The sequence below is a fragment of the Heterocephalus glaber genome, unplaced genomic scaffold, assembly GCF_053883595.1.
Source record: "Heterocephalus glaber isolate CG9 unplaced genomic scaffold, H.glaber_assembly_v1.0 deba00000470, whole genome shotgun sequence".
Lineage (NCBI taxonomy): Eukaryota > Metazoa > Chordata > Mammalia > Rodentia > Bathyergidae > Heterocephalus > Heterocephalus glaber.
The window spans coordinates 18278242-18292564 of NW_028258145.1; the positions used below are offsets into that span (position 1 = coordinate 18278242).

Genomic DNA, 14323 nt, shown 5'->3' on the forward strand with positions numbered 1-14323 from the left:
CTGCTACTTCTGGTACATCCAGGTTCTTTGCCCTTCATACCCTCCTCAGGTTCAAATGAACAGTCATCAGGAAGAAATCCTGCAGCACGCAAAGCAAGTTGACAAGCCTTTCTGACCACATCTTTTGCCATATTTCGAAATTGTTCCAGGAGCTCTGTCACCTACACATTGACAATGTATAATTAGTGATACCAAAGTGTCAATAATAGGAAAATAATCTTCATATTTACAGACAAAATTTCTCACCTCCTGTAAACGTATGACTTGTGCAGCCTTAAATTCCTGCAGGGTGTAGGTGTGACATTTTTCAATATAACAAAGTCCCATGAAACTGATTTGATAACATAGTTCATTTATTTTAAGAAGAGCTGGTTGCAAATGCTGAATGAAAATAAGAATTTATCATTATTTAGTTCAAAATGCTGTATTTTAAAAGTATAAAACATGTGGAAAGCAGAAATGGTTATTAAGGGCAACAAACAGTGCTATATGTTAAGGAGCCAAACCAACAAGGCATACATTGACTAGGAATTCTTCTGAAACTTTTTTCTAAAGAATTCTTTGAATTACCAGATTTAATTCATCTAAATTCCTTTCATTTCACTTTGAAGAGACATGAATATCTTTTAGTTATTTAATGGCCGAAACTGAGGGCATAAAACAGAAAACTGGTCAGTATCTTAATTTTCTTTAGTTTTGGCTAATGGCTACTAAAAGACTTTGTGTTACCTTAAGGACTTTCCAATATCCAGTCATAATAATACTAGATGGGACTATCTATTAATCTAAGGTGCTATAACATAGAACAAAGCTAATTTGACTTTAAATTTTCAGTAGGTAACAAGTTGTTTTGAAAAACTGTTGCATATTTCTTCAAAAGGCTAAACATAGAGTTACTAACGATCCAGCAATTCAATTCCTAGGGATATACCCAAGAGAAATGAAAACATGTTCAGACAAAAACTTGTACATAAATGTTCCTAACAACATCAATCATAATTGTCCAAAAGGGTAAGCAACCCAAATAGCCACAAATGGATAAATAAAAATTATATAACTATATAACTATATAAAAGAAGGCCAATGAAAAGAAGTGCTATTTTTACAACATAAATCTTGAAAGCATTATGTTGAGTAGAAAAATGCCAGTCAGAAAGTGTCCAAATACTATGTAGTTCCATCTATAAGAAATGTACAGAATAGTCAAATCTATATGGAGACAATTTGGATTACTAGTTGTGTGTAACTAGGGGAAGATAGAACAGTCAGGGAGAAATACAGAATAAACATTAATGGGCATTGGAGTTTCTTTTTGGAATGATGAATATGTTCTAAAAATGACTGTGGTGATTATTGATTGTCTATGAATACACTAAAAATCACTAAACTGTATACTTGAGATAGGTGAATTGTGTTAGCAAACAAATTATATATTCATAAAGTTGTTTTAAGAAAAGGTAGGGATAGGTTGGTTATTTTAAAAACAAATATTTCAAACACAACTCCAGTATTTGTTCTTTCAACTTCATCTACAAGAATCAGCCATTGTAGCTAACTAGTTTATACGTAAATATAGGATATGTGGTAAATGTGTGGGTTAGAACCTAAAATATTTAAACTCCCATAATGAGTCTGTTATTTAGGCCAATCCTAGCTTAAAAGGATGAGAAATTTCTAGACTGCTAGGACCAAATTTAAGAGGGAATACTATGGTGGCCAAAACACCACTGTTATGAATAGTGGACAGGGAAAACAACTTTCAGCACAGAAAATAAAAGAACAAGACTTGAGGACTGAGAGAGGTAATTTTAAAGACAAATTCAATAAGTATTACTTTTGCATATTTACAAAATTAACAATTAATGATAATTGTAACATTCAAGACATGATAAAATATGAAATGTGGTAAGATAGTTTCAAATGACTAATAGATCCTTAATAAAATTAGAGGTCTAAGGGTTGAATTTGATGTTACAAAGGACTAGATTATTTTTTTATAACCCAGAAGGCTCAATGTTATGGATGACTCGAGGTGGTGTATCTTATGTACTATTACTTATGTAATATCGATGTTAACCATAGTCCTTGAGTGTTCTTTTATTTTATGACTGACACACTGATAAAAGCCTTTCAGATTACCATAGCAACATGAAGGAAAAGACAAATAAATAGTAAATTTGAGGCTTTGGAGCTTGAAGGTTGTACCTCAGTATCATAGAAATAGACAGCTAAAGACACAGTTCTTTGAGCATGACAGTAGTGCTAATTTCAGTTCTTTCTAAGGAACCAAGTAGAAATCTTGTAATGCAAGTTGAAATTCAGTGGGTAGAACTTAAATATGGCCATGCATCCTTTTAAATGTTCATTTTTTATGATCACCCCATCATCCAAAGTAAATATGAAAGTCTTCCCCTGCTGTCTGAATCCATGTACCCCTACTGGTCAATGAAAACATGCCCCACATTATTTTGGACCATAAAGTCCCAAGTGTCTCAAAGATGAGAGGAGAGGTAATAGGGTTGCCACCCAGTGTGTTTAAAAGTGATCAACAACAAAGGAGATCACAAAACCCAGGCCCTTAGGTTGCTTCTTATTAAAGGGGACCTGTGCAAGGCTTTCTACACTTCTGTAACCCTAGTTGAAAATGCAGAAACACCACTAGATTGCCAGACTCCTAAATGATAAGACAGGATGAAACTTGAATTCTTTTAAAAAATTCTATTTCAGGGACAGTCTATACCAACACCTGTAATAGAGCCACACTTTCTTTTTCTGTAATTCTTTTAAAATATGAAAAATAAATACATACAGGATTAACAATGAACAAATTCTTTTGTAGAGAATTTCGACATGCAGTGATTTTCTTGGAGCGGACATTCTTCTTCCATACACTAAAAGCCTTCCACTTCCGGAAAAGTGAAAATATGGGTATCTTAGTGAGTTCTCTGTGATATAGATATTCCTGTTCCCATCGATCAATTTTGATAAATTCAATGTCATCATTGTAAACGTGTGTCACTGCCTTTTGGCTAATAGTATAGTAGTCATTTTTGTTGATGTTTTCATAACTTACAACTCTACGAACAAATAAAAATTGAGACAAATGAATAAATGATTTGATCCAAATTAAGGAATTGAAGTTCTTTTTAGTGGCAAAGAGATAAATTTTTTGAAGACAAGTACTATTTAAGCTTTAAAAATTCTAAACCAACTACAGTATTTTCAGATCTAGTAAATTCCTCAAGAAAAGGAGGGGGAGCTGGTTTTAAACAAGATGTGAGCCTGTTTTAAGGATTGCACAACCTTGGCAATGTGCTTGATCATTAATTACAGTGATATGATTTTTAAAATAAAGCAAATCTACTATACATATCCTGATCTAAATTCTTATTAACTTTTTAGAAACTATTCAAATTTAATAGCATAAGAGTTTTAAGCTACTCGGTAATGACAGAATTATGAGAAAGATGAAAGAAAACATGAATTACATAAAATTAGAAACAAGAGCCAAATTAAGCTAAAATATATGTCCAATTCATCACACATAAAATAAATATTATTGAGTAACTGTTTAGTTTAAGATTACGTCTTCGTGAACCATCACCAAGGGCACTCCACAAATGTATGCATAGCAGAAAATAGATCAAGTAAAGAGAGGCAAGAAAGACATGAAAACAGGAATGGGGTACAAGAAAAAAGTAATGAGAACAGAAAGGGCTAACTTTGTAAAAGTTATTTAAACAAGAATTTATCTCCAGTACCAAGATATTTTCTGTAATTTTAGCTATAACACTGAAATACTATATGCAACTTAAAAATAATAGAACAAGTGTTAACTATGATATAACACCTGATTAAAATATACCTAGAGACTTAGGAAAATAACATTGATGAAGAATTTAGATTCTAAGCCTTAGAATAATGAGATAAAAATTGAGTGCAAAAATTAAACCTCAAATTGTTTCAAGTAATATGTATAACAGACAAAGGTTAGATACTAGCACTCTAGTGAAAATCAACTGTTTCCCATGTCTATATTCCCTTCCAGTTCTTAACTCTGTGTTTGGAACCTGGAATCCATGGCTCTTTAGAACATCCTTCAGACCATCTGTGAAATACCCAAAATTGTTGCATATAAAGTCATGTACATGTGTGTGATCAATTTGGAAGGGAGTAAACAAAATTCTCATAAGTTTTGGGTCTGCTAATCAAAAAACTAAGGGCCACTGGCATAAATCATTTTTAGTTTTTATCTTCTATTTTTGCTTTAAGAAAATTGAGTAAGAAGAAGAAAAATTATATATATTTATATTTATATTTGAGTGGAAGAGGGACTGACAATGAGCTCTCCTCCTCTGGTGGGGCCACAACCTGCTTTGGTTGACCTGACCCCACCATCTGACCTTTTGTTTGTGTTCTAATTAACTCACATCAGAAATGCCTGGGGGGAAATGTCAGGCATTGCCCAGTCCTCTGAGGCATATGGAAAATATTTTAAATGTTTTCCTGTTTCTGTTGTCAGTACCTGAAGATATAATTATGATATTCTTGGAGTGATTCTTTATAAAATGCGAAACTTGCCACTCAAATAGTAATCAACTTCCGGTGTTTCATTAATGTCAGACATCAAACCAGCCTCAAAAAAAGAGCAAAGAGCTGTCTACCTGCTATTGACAACACTTCTAGAAGGTGGCAGACATGGTCTATAATGTTGAACTTCAACTTGTTGGCACTCAATGCCACTTATAAATTCTTTCTTTTTTTTTTTTTTCCTATTCAAGACATTCATTTTCAAGCCATTATGCTTTTTCTCTACATACCTCTATTTGTCACAGAGCAAATGAACACACATGAGTCATTTTCAAAGACCGTATCAAAATCACCTGTGCTTTTGTTAAGAATCTAGATTTTTGGGTCAATCACAGACTCATAATCTTCGAGTATTCTGAGACTCTAGGTTAACAAGCTGCTGGGCTGATCCTGATACACAATATTTGTGAATCACTGAACAAACAAACAACATGGTAGTAAGGGAGAATTAAGGTGAGCTTTTTCATACCATCACTTGAGAATCAACATTCCGATTAGATTCCACCATGCTCGTTTGCCCTAAGGCGTTCACTGACATTAGTGGTTGCATTTCTGAACAAGGAGGTAATAACCCCTTCCCACAGGAATATGACCTGAATAAGATAGCAAACAGGTAAAAGACAGAAGTAGGGGAAGCAAGAAAAAGAACCGAAGCTGGCCACCCTAATTGCACACTGCTGGCTGTGTGGGTCTGGAGACTACACAGGGGAAGTGGAGGGCAGCTTGGTGCTCACTCTAGCCACTACCAGCCACAGTGCAGGCAGGTTCCAAAGGCATTCTTGCTAGAATGAAGGGATGACCTGGAGACTGAGATATTTGTGTAAAGGAAGGTACCCTTAGTTCTTGGCCCTGTGAGAATCTCAAGCCAGAGAGAACTATGAAGGACTTGGGCAGAGCTAGAAGGGATTGCTGACCCAAACAGCCCAGACTAGGGCTTGCATCTACACAGCACAGGGCACGAGGAAACTGTGACCCAGGGAGAGGAGATTGAGGCAGAGGAAGAAGTGGTGAAACTCTGGGCTCGGAGAGCGATAGTTTGAAAAGTTCTGGCTCAGGCAACTGTTTACCTTCCTTCTTCCTCCTCTCAGCACCAAGCATGGTGGGAACATTCATAACTGCCAGAAGTTGCAGCCCAGAGGAAGATTGGGGAAGTGCTCCAGAACCGAAAGAGCTCAACCATGTCTAGGAGAGAAAATATATCCATATCAGGGAGAGAAAAAAAGGAAAAGGTGGAGCTTGTTATGGAGGCTGTGGCAGGGACACAGCCTGAGACTCTGGATAGAGATGAGAGAGGAGAGAGAGAGAGAGAGAGAGAGAGAGGGAGAAAGAGAAACAGAATGCTGGAAAGGCTGTGGTAAATTTTGGACTGGGACTCCAAAGAGGGACACACAAGAAAATTGTTACAATACTAATCTATGGTCCCAGAGAATGCTAGAGGTGATTTTCAGACAGCAGCATTGATAATCTCCTCAGGGATATTCAACCTAACCAACAGACCAGGAAAGTCTTCTTTTTTAATTTTCTTTTTTTTTCCTTTTTGTTATATATACATATATTTTTCTCTTTGTCTCTTTCCATTTTTGCTTATCAGAATTTTGTTGAATATAATTAAGTTTGGTCTTTTTGTTCATGTATATCAGTATATATCTATTTGTATTAGTTTTCTGCTTTAGTAACATAATACTCTTAAGTTTTTTAGTCAAATATTCCCATTCTGTTGCTCTCTATATGCAGTTAGTATTACTGAGTCATTAATTTTTAATTTTTTCTAGACTACTATATCATACTTCTCTCCTTCACTTTCCCTATAGTGAAATAGCAGAAATATTGCTAAACAAGGTCTCAATTGCCTGATAATATATGGATAGCTTCTCAACTTATATTTCCTTCTGTTTTCATTTTTCTTTCCACTCTCATACATAACCTTTCAAAATTTTCCCTCTTCCTCTTTGCAGGCATAAAAATAAAGTCATCAAAACCCATTTTTCTTCTTTCTTTCATTCTCTTTTGTTTATCTGAATTTTAATTTTTTTCCCCCTCTTTCCCTTTTTTTCTTGTTCCTTTTTTTTGGCAGGGAGGTTGGTACCAGGGATCGAACTCAAGACCTTGTGCTTGTGAGGCAGGCGACAATACCACTGAGCTAAATCCCTGGCCCTCCCCTTTTTTCTTCTTCCTCCTAACTTCTAGCCTATTCATCATCATTACTATTGTCTCATCTTCCTGAGCTACTGAAAGACATGAGAACTGTTGAAATAACAGATCCTAGTACTCTGAATAGATTGAGTAGGTGTCTTGGCACACTGAATCTTTCCCAAAGCTAGGAGCGTATCACAAGAAAAAATCCACTTACTAAAAACATCTCTACTATAGTGGCAGACATTTCTATCCCAATGGATCTATAGCTTTCAACACAAAAAACACAATAATAATGAGAAAACAAGATGACAAGATGCCTCCAAAAATTCCTAACTCCCCCTAAATGGATCTCACAGACACTGAAGTGGATGTATTTCCAGACAACTAATAAAATATTTAAAATGATTGAAGAGATCTAAGGGGAGACAAATAAGCAGCTGAATGAATCAACTACTAAGATGATTAACAAACCTAAAGAAGATGTAACTAAGAAGATGAATGAACCAATTACGAAGATGATCAATGAACTTAAAGCAGATACAAACAGGCAGGTAAATGAATTAAGGAAGACAATATAGGATATGAAAGAACACTTCAGTAAAAAATTAGAGGTTATATAAAAAGAAGCAGAGATCCCAGAAATGAAAGACTCAAGTGAAAGTTTTGGCAGTGAGCAAGATCAGGCAGAAGACAAAATATGCAGATGTGACAAGGTTGATGTAATAGAACATGTACTCAGTAATACTGAAAAAACAATGAGGCAAGCAAAACAAACAAACAAACAAGCAAACAAACAAAAAACCCCAAGAGCTCCGAGGTGACTCCAAAAAACAAATTTAAGGATCATAGATCTTGATGAAGGGGTAGAGGCAGAGACCAGTGTTATAAAAATTTATTTACCAGGGAGTTCTTAGAACCTGCCTGATTTGGGAATCATATTGTTTTGCTTAAATAAACTACAAAATGTAAGTGGTTGGAGGAATGTTCCTTTTGACAATTCTGTAATAGTCACCAAGATCCAAGCAGAGCTCCAACAACCTCGGAAGATCAGGTTATCAGACACAGAGTAACATGTTTGGAGATGATTTTGTGATGCCTGATTCACCCTGGAAGGAATGTGGACTGCAGTCCTAGGATTTGTGTATCTTACCTGCTGGACTCAGCATTGTGTCTCATGTTCACTTAAGTTAGAACGTGTGTAAGAAGGAGAATGGGAGTCTGGTTACATAAAAATGACTATATCAGAGACCTAAAAAGGATCAGTCTCTGTCTTCTCATAGTGTATATGGCTGTTTTAGTGGTCACAGATCAGGGTTTTTACAGTTTACTTGGAGTATCCAGAACTGCAAGCAGTAGAGAAATAAGACAAGCTTTTAAGAGATTAGCACTGAAGTCACATCCTGATAAAACCCCGAACAACCCAAATGCACATGGCAATTTCTTAAAAATAAATAGATGATATGAAGTACTCAAAGATGAAGATCTACGGAAAAAATGTGATAAATATGGAGAGAAGGGACTTGAAGATAACCAAGGAGGCCAGTATGAAAGCTGGAACTATTATCATTATGATTTTGGTATTTATGATGATGATCCTGAAATCATAACACTGGAAAAAAGAGAATTTGATGCTGCTGTTAACTCTGGAGAATTGTGGTTTGTAAACTTTTACTCGCCAGGATGTTCACACTGCCATGATTTAGGCCCCACTTGGAGAGTATTTGCTAAAGAAGTGGATGGGTTGCTTTGAATTGGAGCTGTAAACTGTGGCAATGACAAGATGCTTTACCAAAAGAAAGGAGTCAACAGTTATCCAAGCCTCTTCATTTTTAGGTCTGGAATGGCTGTAGTGAAATACCATGGAGACAGATCAAAGGAAAGTTTAGTGAATTTTGCCATGCAGCATGTGAGAAGCTCAGTGACAGAGCTGTCAACAGGGAATTTTGTTAACTCCATACAAACTGCATTTGCTGCTGGTATTGGCTGGCTGATCACTTTTTGTTCCAAAGGAGGAGACTGTTTGACTCCACAGACATGACTCAGGCTCAGCAGCATGTTGGATGGCCTTATTAATGTAGGATGGATGGACTGTGCCACCCAGGACAATCTCTGTAAAAGTCTAGATATTACAACAAGTATTACTGCTTATTTTCCTCCTGGAGCCACTTTAAACAACAAGGAAGAACCAGCATTTTGTTTCTTAATTCATTGGATGCTAAAGAAATACATTTGGAAATAATACATAAACTTCCAGATTTTGAACTACTTTCAGCAAAAACACTAGAGGATCGTTTGGCACATCATCTCTGGCTCATAGTTTTCCATTTTGGAAAAAGTGAAAATTCAAATGATCCTGAGTTGAAAAAACTGAAAACTCTACTTAAAAATGATCATATTCAAGTTGGAAGATTTGATTGCTCCTCTGTGCCTGGCGTCTGTAGGTATCTCTATGTTTTCTAGCCCTGTCTAGCAGTATTTAAAGGACAAGGAACCAAAGAATATGAAATTCATCATGGAAAGAAGATTTTATATGATATACTTGTTTTGCCAAAGAAAGTGTTAATTCTCATCTTACCACACTTGGACCTCAAAAATTTCCATCCAGTGAAAAAGAACCATGGTTTGTTGATTTTTTTGCTCCTTGATGTCCACCGTGTCGAGCTTTACTGCCAGAGTTATGGAAAGCATCAACACTTCTTTATGGTTAGACGAAATTTGGTACCCTAGATTGTGCAGTTCATGAAGGACTCTGTAACATGTACAATAGTCAGGGTTACCCAATGACAGTGGTATTCAACCAGTCCAGTATTCACGAGTATGATGGCCATTACTCTGCTGAGCAGATCCTTGAGTTCACAGAGGATTTAGGACCCCTTTGATGGTCTCTCTTACACCACCACGTTCAGTGAACTAGTTAAACAAAGAAAGCATGACGAGGTCTGGATGGTTGATTTCTATTCTCCATGGTGTCACCCCTGTCAAGTCCTGATGTCAGAATGGAAAAGAATGGCCGAGACATTAACTGGACTGATCAATGTGGGCAGTGTAGACTGCCAACAGTATCATTCTTTTTTTTGGTACCGGGGATCGAACTCAGTTCCTTGAGCTTGCGCAACAGTATCATTCTTTTTGTGCCCAAGAAAATGTTCAGAGATACCCTAAGAGAAGATTTTACCCCTCAAAATCAAATAAAGGCTATCAGTATCATAGATACGATGGTTGGAATAGGGATGCCTATTCCCTAAGAATCTGGGGTCTAGGATTTTTACCTCAAGTGTCCACAGATCTGACACCTCAGACTTACAGTGGAAAAAAATTTACAGGGGAAAAAAATCATTGAGTGAAAGATTTCTATGCACATTGGTGTGGACCTTGCCAAAATTTTGCTCCAGGGTTTGAGCTCTTGGCTAGGATGGTTAAGGAAAGGTGAAAGCTGGGAAGGTAGACTGTCAGGCTTATTCCCACATGTGCCAGAAAACCAGCATACAAGCCTGTCCAACTGTCAAGTTTTATGCCTATGACAGAACAAAGAAAAGCATTTGGGAAGAGCATATAAGTGCTACAGATGCAAAAACAATTGCTGCCTTCATTTATGGAAAATTGGAAACTCTCCAAAATCAAGAAAAGAGAAACAAGGATGAACTTTGATGATGTTGAAGATGAAGAAAAATGGAAAAGAAAGAATTCTGAAAAATACCATCAGAAAAAGATGCCTTTTAAGAATATTAACTGTATTTGTGGTGGAAGTTAATGAATTCTGTCTTGGACAGATAAGAATTGCACTGCCTGAAGTCTGTACAACATTGATGTAAAGGAAATACCTGCAAAATTTTTCTGGAGAAAGGCATCACAAATGTTTCAAGTTTTATGGACTGTATTTGTTTCTTTGTCACATCTTTGTCGTTGTTGTTGTTGTTTTTAATGATTCTTTTAAAAAACAAAAACCCATTCTTAGCTCAGGGCCATACAAAAACAGATCACAGGCCAAATTCATTCTATGGCCCTCGAATGCTGCCCCTAGAAATGTTTTGCTGTCTGGCTCTACCATGAGCCTGTTCACTGTGCAAAGTGGATTATTTCTCAGTAAAAAGATGTAACTTGGTTATAAAAAACACACAAATATGGTAAAATAGATAACCTGGTTTCATACTGTTTTGTACTGAAGAAATTTTCCATTTTGCTTTAAAAGTTGAAGAGATTTTTTATTTTTTATAATTGAGAAATTTTGCAACAGTAAGTATAAAAATCTTAGAGACTGCCTTATCACCCAGAAAAGCCAGAGGGGGAAGAATTCACAGTGAATAAATGGACCTCTAAGTTACTCCAACATAGCAAGTAGAGTTCTATATTTTAAAAATGTGTGTGCATTTATTTTCTGCAATTGCTTTCATAAAAATTTTCCCACTGACAGTTTGTTTTTTTGAGGCATCTTTCTAATATTTACATATTTACTTTCTGGATTTTCTATTTATTTACATTTATTTTTCCATAGCTGTGGTTTTCCCACTCCAATCTACCCATTCAAATAGGAAAAACAATTTTATAGATTTATTTTACTGTAGCTCATAGTGATACTCTGGTTGTTGCTGTCACTAACAATGTCAGAGGCTGCCTTTACCAGCTAAATGTTGGCATGACTGAAGTTATTTTTATAAGAAAATCAAGTATATAAATCTAAAATGGGATCTTTTAGTTCCTGGGTTGTTCTAATTCAAATCGTCACAAAATTTTTCTTTGCGTTTCAACAAAACTGTGAGTAACCTCTAGTTGTTTAGTTACAATTCAGAGTATATGGAATGCTAAAAATTTCAACTTATTTAAAAAAATTTATTCACAATTATTGCAGAAAATTTCCCATACCTCAGAATTGAGACAGATACTCAGGTAAGTGAGACATTTAGAACCCAAAATAGAAAAGACCAGAAAAGAAACTCTCTACAACACATCATAGTCAAAATCCAAGAAATTCACAAAGAGAGATTACTAAAACTTGAGAGAATAGTGCCAAGTAACCTATAAAGGGGAGCTCATCAGATTAACAGCAGATTACTCAACACAAACCTTAAGGCTGAGAGAGCTTGTGGTGAAGTTTCTTAAGCCATAAAAGAAAATAATTGCCAACATAGATTACTATATCTTGCAAAATTATCCTTCAAAATTGATGGAGAAATAAAGACTTTTCAAGATAAAGATAATCCAAAGAAAGCCAGGACCACCAAATGAGCATTTCAGAAAATACTCAAGGAAATCATGAATAGAGAAAGGAATCATCAACAGCCAAGATACCAAAGGAAAGAATAAATCTCATCGGGAGAGCAGTTAAAATAAAAACATAAAGGAATCAAGCATGAAAAATAATATAATGACAAGAATTGGTACATACTTTCAATAATTATTACTAAATGTAAATAGTTTTAACTCTTCAACTAAAAAACATAGACTGGCAGATTGACTCAAAAAACAAAACTTTATGTGGCTTGAAGATACAGATCTAAACACAAAAAACATACACATAATGAAAGAGAAAGGATAGAAAATAGTTACTTCATGAAGCCAGAGCCAGAAAGCAAGCAGGAGTAGCTATTTTAATTTCTGACAAAGTTGGCTAGAACAAAGGTCACACTACATTTTGGTAAAGGGAATATTTACCAAGAAGAAATAACAGTTGTAAGTATATATGCATCAAATTTCAGCACACACAATTTTGTAATAAACTACTTAACATAAAAGGATAGACAGCAATACAACCACAGTGGGGCCCTTTAGTACTCCACTCTCATAAAAAGACAAACCAGACAAAATATCAGCAAAGAAATATTAGAGTTAAACTTCACTATTGAACAAATGGACTTAACAGATACCTAGAGTTTTTCATCCAATAACAGATTCTTAGCAGCCCATAGAACTGTCTCCAAAATAGACCATATTTTAGGCCATAAGGCAGGTCTCAGTAAACAGAAAATAATTGAAAATGTTTCTGTTCATTTTTACACCAGTCCACCAGACCAATATGGCCCACTTCATGTGACTTTTCTACTCAAAAACTTTGGATAGCCTTCTATTTATTATGTTACAGAATCCTAATTATTCTGCCTGGTGTTTGTGGGACTGTCTTCCTGTTTCACATTAGTTCTTTCTCTGTTGCACAAATCACCTGTTTTAATCAGGGTGGTTTCTTCATCACGTTCATTGAAGGTTATGCTTGAATGCACACACATATCTTTGTTTATCCTTTTCTCTTCCTTCACCTCTTTCTAGCTCCTCATTTCTACAAGCAAGAGAGCAATTCTTATTTGCTTTGAGATATTAGGGTGAATTAGATAAGCTCTGTGTCCACCTGCAAGTTCTCTTCATTATTTTACAGTTTAATTGTCATGATTTGAACATATTCATTCGATGAAAGTAAGCACGCATCTGGAAAGAAATAGCAATTTCCTAAGATTTGCATTGATCAACCTTAATGTGACAGTGAATATCATGGGTCAATATGAGTCCAGAGCTAACCTATACTGGGGAAGAGAAATGCTTGATTTATTTATGATTTGATTAACCAAAGATGATAAATTCTGATGAGAACACCTTTTAACATAGAAATTAAACAAAAACACAAAAAGAGAGTTCTAAGTTTCACAGTCAGAGAGTACTCTTGAGACAGTGGTTCTCAGTAGATTGTCCTTAGAGGAGAAATATCAGCATCAGGTGGGGATTATAGGTTCCTAGGAGTCCCCTCAACCTATAGACACTCGGGGCTTAACAATGTGCAATTTAATAATTCCTCTGTGGCTTGCTTGAGAAATTCCTGTTGCAGGTACATGGTTGAATACTGAAATCATCTGGTGAGTTTTAAAGAAATGCTGTTGCTCAAGCTCCACCACAAATCAATTAAATAAATTACTGAAATTGGGGACAAGGCTGAGAACTAGAGCACTAGCTCTTTTTATGAGTTTGATCCCCAGTACAAAAAAAACCAAAACCCTCAACTCTTTTTATGAAATGAAGCAATCATTCACTAAATTGTTATAGATCCAGAGCAGTGTCAGAAAGTGTGCATGTAGTGTGTGTATGTGTATGTATGCATTTGAAAGAAGAGCAGGAAGACAATCTGGAGCTAAGAATTTTTGATAATTCCAGTGCAAAGGGCCTGTAGAATTTCTACCTGCTGACTCAAATTTGTCATACCAGATTTAAATACTTTTATAGACTAGCCTAAGAAAACTGTCATACCATTAGGTAACCTGGTGAGGTTTCTGATAATATGGCTTCAAAATGATATGTTCCTTATGACATAATACATTTACCTCATTGTAGCATCTTTTTAAATATAACTTCACGTGGAGAATGGTACCATTTAAGAAAATTCCAGTTTACAAAACCACAAAATATTTTTTTTCACTCTCCACTTATTAACAAAAGTTAGGCCTAATGTGTCTAGAAATGATATCTTCTTTCCTGGCTTTCCGTGGACCTTACTGATGCTTGGTATATGGAGAAGGCTCTGTTATACAATCTTTATTATTTGATTACTGGGACAAAATACAGTATCTGAGTATGCAACTTAAAGGAGAAAAGACTTATTTTGGCTAACAGTTTCAGAGGT

General features: G+C 35.6%; 1 protein-coding gene and 1 pseudogene across 5 annotated transcripts in view; one reads left to right on the top strand and one right to left on the bottom strand.

Annotated features, from left to right (window-relative positions):
* Window positions 1-14323, bottom strand: part of Dnah6 (dynein axonemal heavy chain 6) — a 243015-nt gene that overhangs the window by 195861 nt on the left and 32831 nt on the right. For 4 of the 5 annotated variants that reach the window (XM_087204322.1, XM_021258241.2, XM_087204320.1 and 1 more), the window contains exons 5-7: window positions 2810-3077; window positions 247-381; window positions 41-161 (exon numbers count right to left, since the gene is read on the bottom strand). In XM_087204322.1, coding sequence (XP_087060448.1) covers window positions 41-161; window positions 247-381; window positions 2810-3077 — 524 coding nt within the window. Of the gene's footprint in view, window positions 1-40; window positions 162-246; window positions 382-2809; window positions 3078-5657; window positions 5773-14323 lie in introns of all 5 variants that reach the window. The other variant, XM_087204323.1, reaches the window with a different exon arrangement.
* On the top strand, window positions 7888-10374 carry LOC101711016 (endoplasmic reticulum disulfide reductase DNAJC10-like; annotated as a pseudogene).